Genomic DNA, 23,149 nt, shown 5'->3' with positions numbered 1-23,149 from the left:
TGTTCACTGGGTGACCCTGGGCCAGTCACTGTCTCTCAGGCTGACCTGCCTCATAGTGTCACTGTGACAATGAAATGGCAGAAGGTGCTTTATTGACCTCCTTGGAGGAGAGGGAAGATAAGATATTGTAGAAGTAAGCGGGGTGTCGGATAAGTACTTGCTCCATAAAACCAAGCATCTCCATCACTGCCTTCTTTTAGACGAATCCGGAACATCCCCCTCCACAGCCAAGCTCTGACGGCCATTCCTCTTGGGTCAGCGAGACTCGTGGACCAGCTAGAAGACAGGATTCTCAGCCATGAGAAGACGACAGCCGCCCTTGTGGAACACGCTTTTCGCATCAAGGAAGACATTGTTTGCACGCTGCATAGGATGCAGAACAAAGGTGGAGGGGACCGGCTGGCCAGGCAGCTCTTGGAGGAGCACATCCGCAACATCACAGCCATCGTCAGGCAGCTGAACCGGGACATTGAGGTCAGTGGTAATTCTCTGGTGGTGTGGTGTACCCAGTCTTCACATTTTAAAATTTCTGAAGGCGCGTGGTTTCTTTGTCTTTTTAAAATTTATTATGTTTATATGCCACCTTTCCCTCCAAGGAGCTCTACGTGGCATAGATGGTTCTCCCCTCCCCATTTTTATCCTAACAACAGCCCTGTGAGACTGAAAGACAGTGATTAGCTCATTGTCACCCTGTGAGCTACATGGAAATTTGAACCCAGGCCTTACAGGTCATTATCCAACACTAACAGTTACACCACACAGGTGGTTCAAACCTAAGAATCTGCAGCCCTTCTTCATGTTTCCCTTTTAATCAAGAGAAAACAAATGTTGGAAATAAATTATTATTTATTGCTTGTTTAGTGCCATCCACATGCCTAGTGCTTTATAGTGTACAAGTAGACAGTTCGCTGCTGCCAAAGAACCTACAGTCTCAATTTATGCACAGAGGAAAGCAGAGACTGATGCAGAGGTGGGGAGAGCACTGCTGTTGCACTTGGGACCTGCTTGTGGGCATCCCATAATGGGCATCTGCTTGGCCTTTGTGAGATCAGGATGCTGGATTAGATGGGTCATTGGTCTGATCCAGGGGGGCTCCTGCTATGTACTTAGGACATAAAGAGGGAAGAAACATGCAATTGTTTCATGTACCTGCCCTTAGGCTTTGGTGCAGGCTTATTTACAGGAAGAACTGGGACAAATTCTTTACAGTTCTATTTGAGAGCACACGAGTACCACACACATAAGATCACACATTTACACACAGTGTTAATTAGTCTGGGATAATTACCATCCCCACTAAGGTACATTGCAGGCAGTCTACTTGTTTTTAATTAATCAAAATATCTGAGATGCCTAATTACCACCTTCTGGTTTTTCACCCACAATCACAAAGGACCCCCCCCCCCATACACACACCACTTGTCGGTGAAGCAACCCCAACTGGCTGTGATATATGGGCAAATAATGCAATCACATTGGTGGGGTTGACTGTGTGGTTCTTTTACAAGCCAGGTTGATGGGATTGATCATGCATGTCTTTCTCCATGTGTCAACAACATGTATACACAGTCAGCACATAATAAGAGGCATACTAAAGGCCTCTCTCATCCAGCATCTTCCTTGCCACAGTGGCAAACCAGATACCTCTGAGGAGCCCACAAGCTTAACATGAAGGGAGCACCCTCCCTTTGCAGTTGGTATGTAGCAGCAGAGTGCCTCTGAATATCAACAAAACTGCCAGTGATAGGTCCATTCTCCATGCCTTCCATCTAACCCTGGTGCCCGAGTAGTTTTTGGACTACAGTTCCCATCAGCCCCAGCCAGCATGGTCTCTGATAAGAGATTTGGGGAGATGCATGAATGTGCATGGGAATTATGGGTCCTGATATCAAACCCCGGGGCAACCGGAGCATGTGTGAAGGACTCTTGAGAGCTGACGCACTCCATCAGCCTCTCTGCACCACACACTTAAGAGGGGAGTCGCCCATTTCACTCTTCTGCAATTATAGGCTCTACAGGAACAGATCCGTGTCAGGGATAACCTCAGTTACGGAACAAATTCGACACTGAAGAGCCTTGAGATGCGTCAGTTATCTGGTCTGGGAGATCTCAGAGGTCGGGTTACAAGGTAATTTTTTCTTTGTTGTTGTTATTTCTCTAGCAGCTAAAGCAGATTTCTGGGGTTTTGTGGGGAGGTGGGCAGGCAGAATCAGCCATACTTGCAACCACAGCCAGTAAGAGAGTGAACAACATTCCCTGGCACTGAAGCAAACCAGAGAAGCAGCTGCTTTTGCAAAGCTTTGTATGCTTTGGGACTGAATATAATATGTAGATCAGCCTTACCCAGCCTGAGGACCTCCAAATGTTTTGGACTACAACTCCCATCAGCTCTCACATCATACAGCTGTACTGACTGGTGCTGATCGGAGTTATAGTCCAAAATATCTGGAGGTCCCCAGATTGGGGAAGGCTGCTGCAGATTCTACGCACTTGTGTTATGGTTCCTCTCCAGTCACGCACAACACCCATAGTAATCAACAGGGTGTTTTGCAAAGGCTTCATCCCAGCCTAAAACATTCAGTTCTTCACAGAAAAAGACCAGCATTTTCAAAACAATGACTCAGGCAAAGTCTTTAGTGGAGGTCTGTTTCTCGTTTTCTCTCCACTATCTTTTTGCCTTCCCCACTTTAAAGAGGACAATGAGAAAATGGTGGCAATACTGATGGGGAATGACTGCCTTTGGGTCACAGCTCAGCAGCTGAAGACCGGTTGACTGAAGGGAGCAATCGGCAAAATTCCCTGTCCATGACAATTTGTTGATCATTTGCTCTCCCACACAAGGAAAGCAAAAATAGCATACTGAAGCATACTGCTTCTGCACATTGAACTGTCAGGTGTTTCTGAAAGCTAGTTATTGTTTTCTTCCTTATAGGTGTCATCATATTCTTTGAAAAATTGTAGGTGTAATTGTACCAGTGATCAGGGATGTGTATTGTTGTGAGTCAGAAAAAGCAGGCTGCTGCCCTTTGGAGGTAGAACTTGGGGTATCTTGCAGCATGGCAGATGATGCTTCTTTGTACAAGATTCTGTGAAAACATGGTTGTGGACCAAAAACACACCCACTTGGGGGGGCTGAGCCATTCACTGGCTCGCCACTGCCTTGCTCAAGGCCAGTTTCAAATCTAACAAGGATGGGGCAGAGAGAGAGATTTGATTATGGTTGCAAAACTTTCAATGTGAACCTTCTAAAATTGCCCTTACTGAAAACAAAACACAAAGCAAGGCACATCTCCGAACATGCTATGGGAAAAGTGTGCAGAAAACACATATATTTGTGAAAACAACACAAAACATGCATTCTATTAAGGAAAATTGCTTGCAAAAATGTGTGTGTTAGGCAAAATTGCATCCTAAATGAAAACGTTAGTGACTAAAATACTGACAACTGTTTGGGAGGACTGTCTTTTTTAGTTGCAAATGATGGCCTAGGTGCATTAAACCAAATTTGAGACTGGAACAATGAGGGGGAACCAAAATTGGCAGATACATCCGTTCCATGTTTATTCCTATAATTTTGACTGTATTCAATCACCAATTAAATTACTCCTTGGCATGCACATTATATGCATACACATGCATTCTTGAGAATGCAGAAACGTCTTACAACAAGGTGGGCTATTTGTCCATCTAGCCCTGCATTGCCTCCTCCATTCACCTGCTACTTGATCCTTCTATCTGGAGATCCCAGGGACTGAGCCTGTGACCTCCTATGGGGAGGGATCATAGCTCCTTGGCAGATCATTTTTCAGCCCCAGTGGTCCCTAATGAGACCCATGGTAACATACATGAAGTTGCATTCACAGACTAAGCCAGACCACATGTCAGTCTACCCCAGAATTGCTTACTCCAGCCTTCTCTGACCTGGCATGCTCCAGATACCCCCATCATCCCTGACCAGTGGCCATGCTGGCTGGGACTGGTGGCATTAGGAGCCCAGCAACATTTGTAGGGCACCAGATGTTAGGGGGAGGCTGGTCTACTCTGACTGGAAACAGCTCTTTCAGGGACTTAGTGCCCCCCTCCATCTCTATCCTCCATCCAGGGCACAAGAGGCATTATTAAAATGTAAAGATGTAGTCTAGCTTGGCAAGGGCAATTAAGCAGAGTGTGAAGCAGAGTTGATGTGGATTGTGGCCTGGAGAAAGTCCTGGGAGTTTGATAGAGAGTCTTGGTGGACTCCATTCAACCTATGATCCACCACCAGTCTATTTCTTTTTGCTGAGGGATCTGAAACATCTAGCTACGATTTCTCCTTCCATTCCACTCTCGCTTTTTCTGTGTTTCCCTGTGACTCAGTTGTTGCTGCTGCTCATTTATAATGTAAGTCAGTGTTGTTGTTGGCATCTGCCTGTCTCGGGAGACAATGGAAGAGTGTGCCTTTGGGGGTGAAGTCAAACCATTGGAGAGTTATAGCACCTGCTGTGGCTGTAGAGACCAATATGAGAGTGACATGTTTTGTTGCTGCTGGGGCAGTTGAAGGCATCCAGTTGTGCTGATGCTGGTGCATGATGGCATTTTTTCTTTCTTTGCTCCTCCCAGGAGTCATTCCTCCTTTGGTCACTGCTGTGGATACACAATCAGACTGATTATCTCCAGGTGCTGTGGTTATCTGCAAGGGATTCCCACATGGCACGATTAATGTTGCCAGCCTTCATGTCACATTTGCAGACATCTTTGTAATGCAAAAGTGGTCTGCCAATGGGCCTGGTACTTGAAGCCAGCTCCCCATAGAGCACATCCTTGGGGGTCCTGCCATCTTCAAGTTGTGGACATGACCAAGTCAGTGTAGATGTTGCTGAGACAGGAGTGTGAGCATGCTGGGAATGTGGACTTGAGAGAGCACATCTTTGTTTGAGACTCTGTCCTGACATTTGACGCCCAAAATCTTCCTAATGCAGCACATGTGGAAAGTGTTTAGGCATCACTCCTGAGTGTTGTAAGTTACCCACAACTCATAAAGCAGTGTGTTCAACACACAAACCTGGTAGATCTTCATCTTGATATTGGTTGTTAGCTCCACATTCTCACATACTCTTTTGGAGAGCTGAGTCAGTGCCACAACTGCATTGCCAATGCACTTGTCCTGCTCAGTGTCAGTTGAGAGGCTGCTAGTTATGGAGGAGCTTAAGTAGAAAAAATCATCTACCACCTAAAGAATGTGGTAACCAATGCTGATTTGTGTGGAGTGGTCAGTGGCATAGTGTGGGGAGGGGCTGAGGGGGCCGTCACCCTGGGTGCACTTTGGGGGGCACATCACAGCGCCCTGCCCCGTTGTGAGCTGTTGCACCCTGGCTCCTGCAAGCCCAATGCCGCTCACAAAAGCAGCGCTGAGGTGCACACCTACTTGCGGCACCCTGCATCGTTTTTGCAAGTCTTGCAAAGCAACACTGAGCTTGCGGGGCATAAGGCCAAACTCCATGCAGGCTTGGGCAAAATGGCTGATGAGTCTCTGCAGAGCTTCCTCAGAGTACACTGTCAAGGCCAAGACCAAGTCAGGGATAATGGTTTGTTTACTCTCAGCACAAGCCAGGAGGAAATCAAATGGGCACGGTTTATGGCTTGCACTGTTGTGTGAACATGACCAAAGGCTAGCCACGTGACCACTCTCAGGATGTTTTGTTGCTCCGAATAATGGCAGTGTAAGACCTGAGGAGCATAGTCCAGGATCCTTTGCAGGTGGGACCAGTTGCAGAGCATTCACTGGGAACTCAAGACCCTCAAAACATCCAATGTCCCAATAACAGCACAGCACGCCTTGCAATACCCGTGAGAGGCTTTTCAGCTTGCATGCCCCACAGGCGAACGGTTCCTAGCTCAGCCCCCCCCCCAAGCTCCTGAATCTGCAGCTTAGCAGAGGGTGTTGAGCCACACCTCTTGAGCTGCATGCTTCTTCATTGGCACCCTAAAAACATTTGCCACTTTGGTTGCTCTTGCAGTATGTCCTGCCACTGACTCCAGCGTCTGTAACACAGCTGAGCTGTGGGCAGAGAGAGGTCACATTCTCCTGCTATTGCTTTCTATCCCCCATAACTGGCTCTGAATGTTTGACTGCCTCTGAATGTGGAAGTTTCATGCAGCTCTCCTTGCTAGCCATGGATGGACTGACTGATCCCCCGCAAATCTGACTAACCCCCTTTCAAAGCTGTGCCAGGAACTCTGGAGGATCACACTGACCATCCTCTGTTGCACTGGAACAGGCTGTTCAAAGAGGCACATCATGCTGCGACGGAGGCCAGGGAGGGGCCACCTTACTTCAAAACATCTTTTCTGTGCCTTCCTCACAGAGCGCGAGGCGTGTTGTTTGGCACAGCTTTGGCAGGAGTAATAGAACAGTGAGTTTTTTCACATTATGCAGCCGCTTCTTAGAACTGTCAGAGATTTTAAAAAGGCTTTTCAGCTACACAGTGGAAGAAGCCCTCCCTTTACCCCTTTGAGATCTGGAAGACAGCACTGTGCCATAATTTTATAGTTTATTTTAGACACTCACTCTGGTTTGTCAAGATTATACTGTTTACTAGCAAAGCAAACTATCTAGCACTGAAAACCAGCTCTTTCTGATTGCTTTTGTTGCTGCTGAGCCTGCCTGCCGCTGCTGTTTTTCAAATCTAGATCCTTTCAAAGGTTTGCAAACTGATCATTCTTCCTATGAGTCCAAATCAGATGTTGGGAAACATATTCAAAACAGGAAGTGTTAAAAAGTGCTTGAGTAATATTTTTTTAAATTCACATTTTTTACTTGTAGGAATAGAACAGGCAAACCTTAATGTGTGTAGCACAATCCTACATCTGTTTATTCAGAAGTAAGCTCCACTGTGCTCAGTGGGGCTAAGTGTGTTTAGGATGGCAGTAGACATGCTAGTCTGTTGCAGCAAAAACAAAAGAGTGTTTTGTGGATGCTCACAAATTTATTATGGCAAAAGTGTTGTTGTTGTTTAGTCGTTTAGTCGTGTCCAACTCTTCGTGACCCCATGGACCAGAGCACGCCAGGCACTCCTGTCTTCCACTGACTCCCGCTGTTTGGTCAAACTCATGCTGGTAGCTTTGAGAACACTGTCCAACCATCTCGTCCTCTGTCGTCCCCTTCTCCTTGTACCCTCCATCTTTCCCAACATCAGGGTCTTTCCCAGGGAGTCTTCTCGTCTCACCAGGTGGCCAAAGTATTGGAACCTTAGCTTCAGGATCTGTCCTTCCAGTGAGCACTCAGGGCTGATTTCCTTAAGAATGGATAGGTTGGATCTTCTTGCAGTCCAGCTTCCTCAACCTTGGCCCTCCAGATGTTTTGAGACTACAATTCCCATCATAGCTAGGGGTCATGGGAGTTGTAGGCCAAAAACATCTGGAGGGCTGAGGTTGAGGAAGCCTGGTGTAATTACATTATTAAAAGGGGCCATTCTCAAAAAAGTTACCTTAATTCAGCTCACAGTCCATTGAATCTCTTGATTTACTGTAATTCAACCTTTCACATTGCCTAAAACTTTGCACACAGTGCAATCCGATACACGTCTACTCATAAGCAAGTCCTACTGAGTTCTGTAGGACTTATTTCCTAGTAAGAGTGCATGAGATTATAAGCCAACACACTTAACTCTTTTGATTTGCTGACTGCTGTACCCATGAAAAAATCAGGTAACTAAAAAAACCAAAAAACATTTGTGAAGTATATAGCTTAGCACATGTTAAGACTTGACCCTTTTCCAACTAAAGAAAAGGGGTTATTATTTTATCTGGGGGAAAGCTTTTATTATTTCTAATTTGTGCCCTTGAATACTGCACTATGTTTTAGAAATGACCTCATTTCAAGTTAGCCTATGCCAAAAAATATATTTCTTATTTGGCCTTCCTGCAAAAAAACCCTTTTGGTTGGAAAAAGTTATTTCCTGGAGCAGAAATCCTTTCCACCACAATGGTGTGTGGGCTCAGCCGTATATTTTATAAATCCATTTCTCTGTGTGCGCGCCATGTTGACGCTGCAGTAGTGAAATTAGACCTGCATTTAGGTGACAGCAGCCCTTCTGGCAAGCAGGTTTTCTGCAGGGAGGAGGGGAAGAACCGAGAGCATCAGTTGCTGATGCAGCAGCACCTAAGGCACATCTACACTTTGTTTGTACTGCGATTCCTAGGCACAAGTCCAATAGGTTTTTCTTTTGTCCTACTGCTTTCACAGGGAAAACTTGTTGTTTACTGCTGATTCAGAACAAATGCCAACCTGTGCCTAGACAAATGGAAGTGTGAATGAGCCCCTGGCTGGAAAAGGGGCAGGAAGGTTAACGCTAGGGCACAGAGCTGCAGTTAACTCTGGGACTCCCTCACTCTTGGGATAGGTAAAGGTAAAGGGACCACTGACCATTAGGTCCAGTCGCGGATGACTCTAGGGTTGTGGCGCTCATCTCACTTTACTGGCCGAGGGAGCTGGCGTTTTTCTGCAAACAGCTTCTGAGTCATGTGGCCAGCATGAACCAGCGAACCAGAGCAGCGCCATTTACCTTCCCGCCAGAGCGGTACCTATTTATCTACTTGCACTTTAACATGCTTTCGAACTGGTAGGTTGGCAGGAGAAGGGACCAAGCAACGGGAGCTCACCCCGTCGCAGGGATTCGAATCACCGACCTTCTGATCAGCAAACCCTAGGCTCAGTGGTTTAGACCACAGCACCACCCACGCTGGAAAAGGGGCAGGAAAGTTAATACTAGGGCACAGAGCTGCAGTTAACTCTGGGACTCCCTCACTCTTGGGATAAGAGAGGGTGTAATGACAGATCTTCCCTAGTAGCCCCCCTCCCAGTGCAACAAATTAAGCTAGCAGAGGGAACACTAGCAGGTTAGTCATTTGCAGGCATCTTAATACTAGTTTCTGGAAGCCACAGGAGGGGAGAGTGCTTTTGTGCTCATGTCCAGCTTGCCAGCATCCCACAGGCACTTCTCTATCCACTGTGAGAACTGAATGCCGTTGGCCTAAGATGTATGGAGAATGTTGTGGCCCAAATGCCATGCAGAGGAGACGATTATAATAGGTTTTAGGGCAAAAGAGTGTGCGTAAGAAAGGTATTGATTGCTAAAGCCAGACAATTATCTAGCTATCTAGCATTTGTATACCGCCCTATACCAGCATGCTTAACTGGAGCATACATGGGGTTTATTTCTGGGTAGCAGGGAGAGAAAGCCTTTCAGAAACCACTTTTTCCTGAGAGTTGGGAAGAGCTGGTGGCTTTTGTGCAGGCAGCTAAAGCCAGTTCAAAAGAGGGACCGTGTACCCCAAATTCACTTTTTACTAGACAGATTTGGATGTTTCTTGAACAGAAGCCTTCCTTGACCTGATGACCTCCAAAAGTTTTGGATCATAGCTCCTGAAATATACTCAGAGTCGCAAAGTGATTTCATGCTCTTTATTCAGCTCATAGTGGTGAGGAGGAATGAATGAAAGTCCCCTCACAGTATCTGCTTTATATACATTATTTACACAATGGGCTGCACATGATTGGCTAATTCCGGAGTTCTACTGTAAGCCAATCAGGTTGTGGATTCACTTCCATCTGGAGCAGGATTGGGTGGTTCCTGCCAACCAATCATACTGCTGCATTGTTCTAGGACCAATCAGACTGCTGCATTCTGAATCCTATTGTTCTAGGACCAATCAGACTGCTGCATTTTGGATTCTATTGTTCTAGGACCAATCAGACTGCTGCAGTTTGGATCCTATTCAACTCAGTACATAACAGCTCCCATCAGTCCCAGTATCATATAACCTTGTTGGCTGAGGCTGATGGGATTTGTAGCCCAGAACATCTGGAGAACATCATGGAAAGCGAAGTCTCTGGCAAGCTGTTTCCCCCTCTCTTGAAACACACACACAAATATAATATATTTATATGCAACAGAATGATCTGAGGATACACAATGCAGGTACTTATTGAAGCTAAGCAGGCCTGGGTCTGCTCAGTGCCTAGATTGGAGACGTCTTTGAGTTCCATGTGATGGTCAGTGTTGGACTGGAACATGGGATTCCAGAGTTCAAATCCACACTCTGCCATGAAGCTCACCATTTTATGTTACCTTTGGATTTTTGTATTGTTGTGCAGCTAGGAATCTCTTGGTAAGAGTCAAGGTTGGCTGCCATCCATCACAGTAGTTTCTGAGGAAGCACCAAAATGAAAACATAGCCTGGAATTTTTACCCTATTAAATTTGCTGCCACGTGGAATTTGTACATCAGCTTTATTTGATGCATCAGACATGCCACCTGTCTTCACACATGTGGAATTCATATAACTTATATTGGACTATTATTTGTGTTACATGCAGTTTTCATGGACTGTTATTTCTGTTTTAGATAGCCTTCATATTGGTTGTTCAATAAAACTTAAATTTTGTATCATGTTGCATTTTCATTGATACGTGGGTCTTCAGTTGTTTATCGGTTGTTATCCATTATCTGTATTACATTATATCATATTATGCTGGAGGCTTGAGTCCACTGTTGTATATGAGCTTTATCACCTATTTATCATTTTTGTCATTGATTGATCCGTGGCTTGTATATTTTGTCTGCGTTATGGAGGGAACTCCTCCTTTTGGTTTACTCTGAATTCCCCACTCAGCCGACGAAGCTCACTGAGTGAACTTGGGCCACTTCCTGTCTCTCAGCCCAACCTCCCTCACAGGGCTTTTGCTAAGGACAAAATGAGGCGTGAGGGAACCAGGCCCACCACCATGATCTCCATGGATGAAACATCAGCAGAGAGGAGTCCTCTTTCAGTTCTCTTGCGCTCAGAGGTTCAGGGTGTGGGGCTGGGAGAGGGCCTTCTCTGTGGTACCCAAAAGCTGTGGAATTCCCTTTTCACAGAGGTGTGTCTCAGGCCACCTCCTGACACGGATCCCCCCCCCAAATGCCACTGCCTGTCCCCCCCAACAAAAGTCCTGGCTATGCCCATGTCTTGACCCTGGCCTTTGACCCCAGAGAGGTATGGCTTTAGGACCCACCCTATTCTTTTGAGTGTAAATTGTTCTAACTGGTTCTAATGTTTACATTGTTGTAATCTGCCCTGGTCCATTTAGTCCATTTAGCCCAGCAAGCGGGATGGAGGGGGCTTCAGCCCTCACCCATTGTTAATCCACAGAAACTGCTATTCCATGGCACATTGTTTCTTTCTTTCTTTTTTAAAAATATTTTTATTAAGCAATTTCAACTTAACAAATTATCAAACCATGTAATCACATACATTATTTCCCCCCTTCCACCCCTCCCTCCCCCAACCACCAGGGACTTCCCACAGCTCCTCTCTCTGATTTCTCTGCACATAGTATTCTCTGCATGTTATAAAATTATACCTCTCCTTGACTTGTCTATCTATCATGTTATCAACCAATAAATTTGTGTATGTTTATTCAAAACCTGCCAAGGAGTCCAGTTCATTTTGTTGTCTTTTTAGATAATTTATGAAAAGCTCCCATTCTTCCTTAAAGTCACAGTTGTCCTTGTCCCGCAGTTTGTATGTCAGTTTAGCCAACCCTGCATAACTCATCAATTTTTCTTGCCACTGTTCTTTCATTGGGATTTCCTCATTCTTTCATCCTTGTGCTATCAAGACTCTTGCCACTGTTGTCGCATACATAAAAAAATTATTTGTTTTTCTTGGCAGGTCTTTGTCCTACAATCCCTCACAAAAATGCTTCTGGTTTTTTTTACAAATGTCATTTTAAACATTTTTTTTCAATTCATTGTATATCATTTCCCAAATTTTTTTAACTTCTCTACATTCCCACCACATATGATAAAAAGTCTTCTTTTTCTTTACATTTCCAACATATGTTTGACCCAGTTTTATACATTTTTGCTATCTGTACTGGTGTAATATACCATCTATACATCATTTTCATGTAATTTTCTTTCAAAAGAGAACAGTCTGTAAATTTCAAATTTACTTTCCGCAATGGCACATTGTTTCTTGAGACAGAAGTTCTATATAGCCATTGTGATTTCCAGCTACAGAATAATACAGAAGGGCCACAGAATAATAGAATTGTCGCGTTGGAAGGGACCACGAGGGTCATCTAGTCCAACCTCCTGCAACGCAGGAATCTTCCGCCCCAATGCAGGGCTTGAACCAGAGGCACTGGGTATAGCAAGTGCAAGGGGCTACAGCCCCCTCAATATTTTGAAGCAGGGTGCTGACCCTCCCCATACTGAGGGGGCCGCCCTCCCCCGCTGCCCCCGCATGGCAGGTGGGGGCAGGAGGTTTGGAGGGTGATTTTCGCTCCATGTGCCCCTGCTGCGATTGCCAGTGTCCTAGCAGGGATGGCCCAATGGGGGGGGCATCATGTGTGTGGCATCATGCACGCATGACTCCCTCCCCCCATCAATGTTGGGCCCAACTCGGCATGCCTGGCTCTCACCCATGGCCCTGAGATTAAGTGTCTCATGTTCTACCAACTGAGCTATTCCAGGGAGGTTTTCTATTTGAAGAATGGAAGCTCATTTTAGTAGTGATGATGGGCTAACTAAGTTGTAGCTGGTGTGTGTGTGTGTCCCCAACAACATTTGAAGACCCACAGATGTTCCAACTCTGCCAAAATGTTATATAAAACACAGGACCTAGGTCTATTATCTCAGCAGTTTCTATATTCAACAACTATTAATCGTGCACATGGAAATCCATTCCCCATGTTTGTCGTATAACTCAGTTACCAGATACAATTTTGTCCAGCATCTCTCTCTGACGTGAGCGTAACTAAGTCAGTGGCTGCCAGCTGTGACACAGTTGCGCCAGAAGAGAACAGCCGTTGGTATTATGAACAGAAACAGGCCAGGCAGGGAGGTCAGCGAATGAGGAGGTGATTACACATGTGGAGAAGTTGCAGGATCAAAAGGAAGTGGAGACCTGGGCTCTAGGGTATTCACACGAGAACCCGTTTTCAAAATAGTTTGGCTCTATGTGGACATTGCACGATGGAACCTCCACAGAGAGGATCAACACTGAATCAGCTATGACACCTTTGTGGCTGGCTTCAGTGGCAGAGCATCACTTTTGCATGCAGAAGGTCCCAGGTTCCATCTCCAGGTGGGGCTGAGGGAAAACTCCTGCCTGAAATCCTGGAGAGCTGCTGCCAGTCACTGTAAGGTAAAGGTAAAGGTAAAGGGACTGCTAACCATTAGGTCCAGTCGTGGCCGACTCTAGGGTAGCGGCGCTCATCTCGCTTTATTGGCCAAGGGAGCCGGTGTACAGCTTCCGGGTCATGTGGCCAGCATGACTAAGCCGCTTCTGGCGAACCAGAGCAGCGCACGGAAACACCGTTTACCTTCCCGCCAGAGCGGTACCTATTTATCTACTTGCATTTTGATGTGCTTTCGAACTGCTAGGTTGGCAGGAGCAGGGACCAAGCAACGGGAGCTCACCCTGTCGCGGGGATTCGAACCGCCGACCTTCTGATCGGCAAGTCCTAGGCTCTGTGGTTTAACCCACAGTGCCATCTGCGTCCCTCGCCAGTCACTGCAGACAACACCAAACTAGATGGACCAATGGTCTGCCTCAGCAGAAGGCAGCTTCCTGCCGTCACCACCACCATGAACTTGTCTTTGATCACCACATTCTGTGGCAGCAGATTCTGTAAATGTATTATGTGCAGAATTTCTTTTTAAAATCTGGGCTGAATCTACTGCCAAACCTTCTGCCTTTCTTATGAGTAAGTTGACATAGGTTCAGAGTGTGAGTTTGAAAACCTTCATGTGCCAGAAGTGTGTCTGAATTCAAACTTCTTCTTTTTTAAAGAGTAATAAAATTACCAACAATTAAATGACATTCTAGTCTGTGATAGTCTGGCAGGTAAGCTGAGTATTTTTGGAATAAGCTGCTGGGAGGCAAGCGAAAAAGTGCCTATGACAACTCCAAATAATCCCTGTTGTTCCTGAATAGGTGTGATACTGGGTTAGCCAGATTGTCTGCTGAACACAAAGTTACCTACGAAAGACTACAGAACCTAAGCAAAGATCAGCAGGCGACCAAGTTGATATTGGAGTCTAAAATAAAAGAAGCAGAAATACAGGTAAGATATGAAAAAATAATGGATCCCAATAATTCTTAGTTACTGTTTTAGATGTATCTGCTTTTCACTTATGAATATCAGGGAAAACTGGAATATTTTTCCAGTTGCAAAAAAATCCTCGGCATAGGGCATCCACAGCTGAAAAAGTGAACACAACCCTCAGCTCCATGAAGGAGAGCATAGTGTCCAGATCTTGAAAAGTCACATTTCCTCTTTATTCCATGCTGGACAGATTGCACCTAGGGTACTCTGTCCAGTTCTGGGTACCACATTTAAGAAGAGTGTAGACCGATGGGAATGTGTCCAGAGAAGGGTGATCAGGATGGAAACCAAGTCCTATAAGGAATGTCTGAAAAATCGGGGTCTAGTTAGCCCAGAGAAGAACAGATGAAGGGGAGATGTGATGGCAGTTTTAAGCTATCCGACGGGATGTCTTGCACACAAAAGATGGAGCAGGCATTTGCTCTCTCTCGGGCCAGAGTAGCAGGACTGACATCAAGGATGGAAAGCAAACTGGAGTGAGACAAACCATGAGCTCAGGATCTGACAGCATGCTAAGCCAAGCCATAGTTTAGTGCAGCCAGCTGTTCAGCAGCAGCAGGACCAGAAGATGAGCAAAGTGGCTGTGATCTGTCTGGGTCCACACACCCACACTAAACCATGATTTGGCTGATTGATGCATATGAACCACCTACACACACACGTATTAGTACAGAGCGGGGAAATTGTAGGCTGTGTGCCCAGATGGTCACGAAATGCAAAAGACAAGAGTCTGTGACAATTCCATGTAAACAAGAGATGTGCATTGACCATTTAGAAGAGCAATAACTGACAAAGGTGGGATCTGATTGGCCAGGGAGGGTCTTTGGAGAGGTGGCAGTCTCTGTTGAGTGTTTTGAAGAGAGAGTGCTGCCACAGCTTGGAGAAGGTGACACACTACACCTCCAGCTAAGGGGTTGTGGGGGACAGAGCCTGATGCCAACAGTGCATGTGCAAAATGATTGGCAATGGAGAATGGGAGACAAAGAAAGCTGTGAGACAGCTGAAGACACCTGGAAGCTGAGAGGCTTCTCTCCTGGAAGCTGATTTTGGTTAGTGGATCTGTTGCTTTCTAGGAGTGCCACCTGTTTTCCCTCCACTTATGCTCTGCTGGCATATGTGAATATGAACCAAATGTTACAAAAACACCTCAGGTCCTCCAGAGGAAACCCAAATTCAGACAGTACACCTGCTGGAAGGTGGGAGCTCGTTTTGGCTTTCCCAGCATTCTGTTTGAGGTGGCCCACAAAGCTGCTCACAATGCCAATACAATTCAGGAATGCCCTCTGCTGGAGGCCCACCTGGCTTCATCACTGCTCACCTTTCAACCGTGACAGTTCGTGAAAGTCTTTGTGGCAGATGAATCTCATGTTGTTTGTAGATATGGGCAAATATAGTAGTTGAGGTTATGCCATTCTGATGCTTTTGCCTTGTTTCATAATTTTTATTAACTGCCTTATATCCTTTGAAATCTGTTCGAATTGGGGGATTCTTTGGGGATTGGAAGGCAGCAGGAAGAAAATGTCACAAACAGAAAATGTAAATGAGCCACCTGCCAGGCATGCTGTAGCAGCGGATCTCCTGTATTAGCCGAGGTGGATGGATTACATCAGCAATCTCCTACCTTCTCAGACCCAGGATCCACTTTTAACCCAAATGCGCAATTGGGGACCCATTTTGTTAATCTTTTGCCATATATTTGCATGGTGGTGGTGGTGCCCCTGGTGCAACCCACCTTGGATCAGGCCACAGCCTACCAGTGGGTCTGGACACACCAGTTGAAGACCAATGGACCAGATGACCTTTGCAATAACTCCCAACTCTATCTAGAGTTCAATGCACCACAATCCTGCATTTATTTCCCACTGCGTTCTGCCGGATGCCTTTGGGAAAACTGCAAACAGGTCCTGGAAATGTCTTCTGACCCATCTGTCTTCTTGAAGAAAGCTCGTGTTTGTTATCCTGCCTTGCCAAGGCCCACTCACAATCTGGAAAGTCATTTGCAAGGAAATTTGTTCCATAAAAATGTGTTAAGTCATCATCTCTCTCCCCCCCAACACACCCAGCCTGCATTACTCTGCAGCGCTTTCTGTCTATTAGTCACGGTGGAAACACAATCCCATGACATCCAAAACAGCTGTATTTAGACATCTGTGGTTTTCCTCAGTAGGGGAAGAAGGTGGTCATCCTGAGTCCAGCAGGCTGGCTATGCATTCAGATTCTAAACTGGGAAATTAGCCCCCAGTTGACCCATTTTAGTTTTTATCTTCCAAATGCTGTGCAGTCTTAAGATTCAGCAACAGGGACGGTGGGCCTCTTTTGCTCCTGAAAATGCCAAACAACCTCCCATCACACTTACACTGTAGTACTAAACACACCAGCCAGGAGTGGGAGAAGCAGTGTGAGGCTGCAATGAAATCAACCAGATACGTTCCTTTTTGCTACATTTTGAGTGTGGCCAAAAAGTGTGGCTAGAGATATATTTTTTAAAATAAATAAAATTGTTATTGTTTCACTGCTTCCAGGGTAGCCTGCAACAAGCAATAGAAAACGGCTACCCTTGCCCTCAAAGGCAGAATATATAAATAAATACACATTATCTGGAATGAGGCAGTTTCGTGCTACTGGTTTCATGGAGCTTGAGATGAGTTTTCAGTTGCTCCCTGCAAGCAGCAGTTTAGCTTGAGACTGCCATCCTTGGTTCACTTCTTTTTTACACGGAATCCAGTCAGCCCATTTTACCTTGCTGTTTTCTGTATATATAGTGCTATTTGTTAAAAAGAAAAAGAAGAATGAGAAGAAACTAATAATTAACACCCCCCCAAATCCCCCACCCCAGTGGAGAAATAAGGATGTACAACATGAAAGAGGAATTCAGAGAGGCTCATCAAGGAGCAAGTAACAGGCTAGGTTACTTGAACCCCTGACCATTAGGTCCAGTTGTGACCAACTCTGGGGTTGCGCGCTCATCTCGCTCTATAGGTTGAGGGAGCCGGGGTACAGCTTCCGGGTCATGTGGCCAGCATGACTAAGCCGCTTCTGGCGAACCAGAGCAGTGCACAGAAACACCGTTTACCTTCCCGCTGGAGCGGTACCTATTTATCTACTTGCACTTTGACGTGCTTTTGAACTGCTAGGTTGGCAGGAGCTCACCCCGTCGCGGGGATTCGAACCACTGACCTTCTGATCAGCAAGTCCTAGGCTCTGTGGTTTAACCCACAGCGCCACCCGCGTCCCTAACAGGCTACTCATGAGTCCCTAACAGGCTACTCATGAGTAAAAAGTGGGACCTGAAACAAAATGTTGCAGTGCATTCTTTATATCCTCTCAGGAGTGGTCCTGCCAGTCAGCCAGGGTCTCCCCTAGTGGACCATTCCGTTCCGCCCTCCTGACCCTCCCTCCTTTCCATTTTCCTTTTCTGACATTCATCATTGACGGATGAACATGCTTGGTCCACATTCAGGTGGAGTGTTTTAGGCAGCGGCAGGTGGGGAGGGCTTAGTTTTTTCTTTGAAACTTAAAAAAAACCCAACTACTGCAAATATTGGGGTTTATGCCAAGCTCTTGTGTCCCAGTGGACCTGTCTCAACTCCAATCATGTCAGTAGTCAGCCTCCTCAGCTTGCTTTTAGAGGGAGTGATTCCCTGCTAGGGGCAGTGAAAGGGGACAAGGGTCCTGCAAACAGGAAACTTTTAATCAACACTGGAAGTGACCTTTGCTGATCTTGGCTTACTTTGGAGTAAACATTACAAAAACATCTTAGTTGTGGGGTAAGGGTACTGCTGGTTAAGGGAGCACACACTCTCAAGTGCTGTGTGAAATGAGAGCTTTAATTCTGCTGACTGAAAGTCTGCAACAAAGGAACACCTCAGCAGTCTCCAGTGTGCAAGAAAATGCAATCAGCGTAAGTGAATGTATACATATATCTATATATAACCCCATGGTTGGTTACCTGGGTTTGGGAACACGCATCTGTGGTGTCTATTTCTGATCTCTCCTCTCTCTCTCTAGCTAGGAATGTGTGGGTGGTCAGTGCTTCCCTCTCCTCTTGCCCCCGCTTCTGCTGGGTGTTTTTCTATACAGCACAGTGCTTCTGCTAGTCCCTAGCAAAAGCTCACCATAGTGACAAGATCCAAACTTCAGCCTTCATAGACAAGACGTCTGTCTAGCCTCCGAAACAGCCACTTTCTGCGTGATCGTTCAAGTGGGTTTCATTCCAAGCCACCAAAGGTGTAAGCACAGGTGTCCCCTCCCTTGCAGAAAGGGCCAAGATGGCAGATCATCTCCATCCAAAGGGTCTCTATTCTTTGGGGGAAAGGAGGGATCTCTCACAGTGGATCCCTGTTACAGGATGATTCTCATTCACTGGGCGGCCTTGAAGGATGTTGTGCAGTTGCCTAAAACCAAAATGAAAGAAGCTGTTTTACATACTCTTCCTGTTTCAGCTTCTTTCAGTTTTATCACTTTATCAGTTTTCACGCATTTAAGATGTGTTTTATCCTTTGAAACCAGGATTAAGTAAACAGCTAGCAGAAGAAATGTTCTTTCCTCCCTTTCAGATTTCTCACCTTTTGAGCAGAATAGAGCAGTCAATCATGCAACAGGAAGCCAAACTGAAGCTCACATATAAAGAGAGCAACCAACAGCTCCACCTTCTGGACACAAAGTGAGTGTCGCCATATATTTCAAAATCCATTTTTCTAAATTTGCGAAAGTTTGGTGTGAAACCACAGAAGACTTTTGGGGAAGCAACTTTCTGAGAACTGAAATAAAAGGCTTGTTTGCAAACCACAGTTGTCTATATTTGCATAATGGAAAAAAAATCAATCAGGAAAAAGGCCTCACGCTACAAAACCTTTTTTAAAAAATTGGACAACTTAATTGGGGATAAGCCTATTAAAGGCTGTTAGTTAAATAAATGGAGCCTCTTTGTTAAAAGGCAGTGTACTTCTAAGTACCAGATGTCAGGGGATGGACAACAGTGGAGAGGAGGGCTGCTTCTGTGTGATCTCCATATTCCCCAGGCTACTGTTCACTGCTGACCACAAATGAAAGTGGAATGCTGAGCTATAATGCAGCAATGGGATAGTTCTTGCCTCTTTAACCTTGCATATTTCAACATGAGCTCATTCATTTTCTTCAGGTCAGAGTCTTATGAATCCAAAATGATTGTTTTAAAATTCAATTTTGATGTAAGGTAAAGGTAAAGGGACCCCTGACCATTAGGTCCAGTCGTGGCCAACTCTGGGGTTGCGGCACTCATCTCGCTTTACTGACCAAGGGAGCCGACGTACAGCTTCCGGGTCATGTGGCCAGCATGACTAAGCCGCTTCTGGCGAACCAGAGCAGCGCACGGAAAACGCTGTTTACCTTCCCACCGGAGCGGTACCTATTTATCTACTTGCACTTTGACGTGCTTTCGAACTACTAGGTTGGCAGGAGCAGGGACCAAGCAATGGGAGCTCACCCTGTCGTGGGGATTCAAACCGTGACCTTCTGATTGGCAAGTCCTAGGCTCTGTGGTTTAACCCACAGCGCCACCCGCATCCCATAATTAAACATTAACATTGTCTCAGATTTTAAATCATTAACTGATTAACTTGCCAAAATTTGGTATTTTACACTTTATCCTAATGAGGAGTGTTGCCCAAAAAGCCACACTAGAACAATATAAATTTAAATATTTGCAAGGAAATTCACGTCAAGTTAAGATCCCCCCCCCCAAAAAAAAATCACTTTAGTTCTGCCAAATTCATTCAGAGGTCATGTTTAAAAAATATTTCCTCTTAATGCATTTTATTCCCCTAGATTACAGGATGCCATTGATTACCTCAGTAACCAGATCTCATCTGCACGAAGCTGGATGGAACAGGAGCATGACCGGTTTGAGAAAGAGTTTCTGGAGAAGATTGATCAGCTGTCCCTGGCCATTAAGGAAAAAAGTGTACGTTTCGTGTCTTCCAAAAGCTCCTGAAAAGTAATTTTACAATCCTGGCCACCCCCCGCCCCACACAAACACACCTGGAAAGACCTTCACAACCCCGCTTCCAGATCTTGCTATGTGCAGTTAGGGCTGGACCTCATGCCTGATATCCAGGGCCGCTCAGCCCAGGGGCTCCCCAAATGACCATCCAGGAGGCAGCAGCAAACAGACTCACCATCAGCACCTGAGTCCACCAGGGGGCGGGGCTGGTCACCATGGTAGCCTTGCTGTCCTCTGAATTATTAAAACATTTTCGAGTTAAGGGGATGTGCATGGTTACAGATGCTCGTTTTAATTATTTTTACTTTAAATAAATAGGTTATCCTTTAATGCAACAAAAAGTATGTTTATTCATAAGCCAGATGTTTAGCAGCAAAAACAAACTCCACTCTATTCCTGCAGATGTAATGTAGACTTTGAGTTGTGAGTTTAAACTGAGAAACTACTACTGCTCAGGGTATTCTTTTTATAAAAAGATCAGAGTTGCCAACTGTTTTTTGTTTTCTGCTCCAATATATCAAGAATGTAAAACTTCACAACTTAATAAATATAGTAAAGGTAAAGGTACCCCTGCCCGAACGGGCCAGTCTTGACAGACTCTGGGGTTTGTGCGCCCATCTCACATCTATTGGCCGGGGGCCAGCGCTGTCCGAAGACACTTCCGGGTCACGTGGCCAGCGTGACAACGCTGCTCTGGCGAGCCAGAGCCGCACACGGAACGCCGTTTACCTTCCCGCTGGTAAGCGGTACCTATTTATCTACTTGCCCCCGGGGGTGCTTTCGAACTGCTAGGTGGGCAGGCGCTGGGACCGAGCAGCGGGAGCGCACCCCGCCGCGGGGATTCGAACCGCCGACCTTTCGATCGGCAAGCCCTAGGCGCTGAGGCTTTAGCCCACAGCGCCACCCGTGTCCCTTTAATAAATATACATGGTGCCTAAAGGGGGCCTCTGTAAGACCACTGAGTCCAAGGTCTAAAATCGCTTAGCCGCACCACTGCTATGGGCTCTGGAAATATATTGTTACTTCAACACCTCCCCAATCTTCCTATGCCCTCTATAAAATTGTTCTGAGGCCCCTCACTATACATATTTGATCCTAGTTTGTTTTAACTAAGCATGGTTAGAATAAAACACAGTTCCCTGATTTCAGATGTAATAGAAAACTATAGGTAGCTCGTCCGAAACCAAATCTGAAGCTTCCATTTTCCAAGGAGAATGAAAGGAGCATTCAAGCCTGAGATTTATTCTCATAAGAGGAAGCCAGTTCCCAATTTTATTTGAACTGAGTTTCAGCCTCCTGCTGTGCTGCCTTAATGCCTCCTGAGCCACGCCATCTCACCTTTATTTGTGCCAGGGAAATCCTGCAAAAAAACCCTTGCAGACCACAGGCCTTGGTTTGCGTGGGGTCCCAGTGAGGGTTGCACTTCCTGAATGACTTAGCCTAGAAATTAACCATGTGGCAGTTTTATCTTATCATTGCAAGTCTTAAATTGTTTGACTGATCCCAGGAAATGGACAGCAGGGCCTTAGAGATGCAATTCAGCGAGATCCAAGGGAAACTTAATAAAATGGAAGACGGGCAAAAGATCACCACGGAAGAACACGGAGCAAAGAAGACCGAAGACAGAATCAACATCCAGCTCAGCAAGCTCCAGATGGATATTAATGAAGATATAAAAGAGGTGAAAGCCGAGGTTAATGCTGGTAAGAATGTGTTTATTGATGTAATAACCTGGCCAGTGTTGTGGCTCCCACTCAAAAATGACAACAGGGGCACTTTATTGGAAGTAAAGAAAACGAATAGTGCCAACTCAGCGTTGGAGAAAGAGTGACTATCAGGGCCAAGGTTAAGGTGTCCAAATAAATATATAAATTAAAATTTCCACCAGCCCTGTTAGGCGGACTTTTTCTGAAAAACCTTCCATGCCGATAAATAAATTGGGATTACTTATTGATGAAAAGCTTTCATGGAAACCCTATCTGGATGCAATCAAGCTATTATCTGCCCGCTCTTCTGGACAGCTATACAGGTTCCTCTGCTCAAAATTAATCCAGCCATCAAGATCTGCATGTCAAATTTCATTGCACAAATGCTTTATGGGGCTAAGATTTGGGAAGCGGTATCAAATCAGAACTAGAAGCCCAACAAAAGATATTGGGGCTTCCACCAGCGTCGCTGGCAACTCACCCCAGAGCCCAATTGGGTCTCCCCTCAATGACAGCCAGAATCGATCTAGCCCGTCTCAGATACTGGTGCAGGCTAAATGCCTTTGAGGACCATATCCTTACCAAGCTCTGTTGGTTAGAGCAACTAAGGACAGGTGGCCGGGCGCAAAAGTGTCATGATAAGCTTAGGGCTTGCAGTCTCCAAATGGATAAATATTTAGTCCTCAGTCCATGTGACCTAAGAAATTGGATCTTTGATCAGGATGCCAACCAAGATCCATTATGGTTGCCCATTATTCTATTTGGTGCCCCCAAATCAAGATCAACCACTCAAGGCCCCATTACCTTGAGACACTGACTTTCCTGCAGCTGTGTAGGGCGTTTGTAGAACTAAGATTCCAGCAGATGCCCTCAGAGTAATTAGAGGGGAGATACCTGGGAATTCCCCATATGGAACACAGGTGCATTTATGGATACAATCAAGCTGGGGATGTCGTGCATTTCCTGCTGCTTTGCCCTTTAAATTCAATGCACGGATAATTTATTTTATTATTGGTTCTTGACTGTTTCTCAGGCCAATCCCCCCAGGAGGTGACAGTTGAGCTCCTAGCTGATAAAGATCTCCAAATTGCACATCAAGTTCACTCTGGCAGCTAAGAAGTTCTAGATAGGTGAATGCTTCCTAATTTTAAAACCTCATACTATAATTTTTTATGTTTTAACTTTTATAGGTCATGTTGCATGATTTCCGCCTTGATCTTATCCCTTGCTGTACATTGTAAAGGCCTTTGGCTATATACAATAAATTGATTGATTGAGAAAGCTAAACTGAAGATGAGACTTCCTTTTAGTGTCAGCATAGTTTGT

At 45.5% G+C, this 23,149-nt stretch overlaps 1 protein-coding gene and 1 long non-coding RNA gene across 9 annotated transcripts in view; both read left to right on the top strand.

The window, feature by feature from the left end:
* The window catches only part of FAM81A (family with sequence similarity 81 member A), a 53,765-nt gene that overhangs the window by 23,897 nt on the left and 6,719 nt on the right, over window positions 1-23,149 (top strand). For all 8 annotated transcript variants that reach the window (XR_014213422.1, XM_082198670.1, XM_082198671.1 and 5 more), the window contains 6 exons: window positions 201-474; window positions 2,010-2,128; window positions 13,966-14,095; window positions 18,694-18,800; window positions 19,943-20,078; window positions 21,625-21,820. Coding sequence is in view for 7 of the 8 variants with exons in the window: in XM_082198670.1 (XP_082054796.1) it covers window positions 201-474; window positions 2,010-2,128; window positions 13,966-14,095; window positions 18,694-18,800; window positions 19,943-20,078; window positions 21,625-21,820 (962 nt within the window). In the remaining variant the exon portion in view is untranslated. The remainder of the gene's footprint in view (window positions 1-200; window positions 475-2,009; window positions 2,129-13,965; window positions 14,096-18,693; window positions 18,801-19,942; window positions 20,079-21,624; window positions 21,821-23,149) is intronic.
* The window catches only part of LOC309518552, a 117,907-nt gene that overhangs the window by 90,174 nt on the left and 4,584 nt on the right, over window positions 1-23,149 (top strand). The gene's annotated exons all lie outside the window — the stretch shown is intronic.

Source organism: Podarcis vaucheri, assembly GCF_965113315.1.
Source record: "Podarcis vaucheri genome assembly, chromosome: 14".
Taxonomy (NCBI): domain Eukaryota; kingdom Metazoa; phylum Chordata; class Lepidosauria; order Squamata; family Lacertidae; genus Podarcis; species Podarcis vaucheri.
Note: the sequence above shows the minus strand (reverse complement) of the source record. Positions and strands in the feature narration are given on the sequence as shown.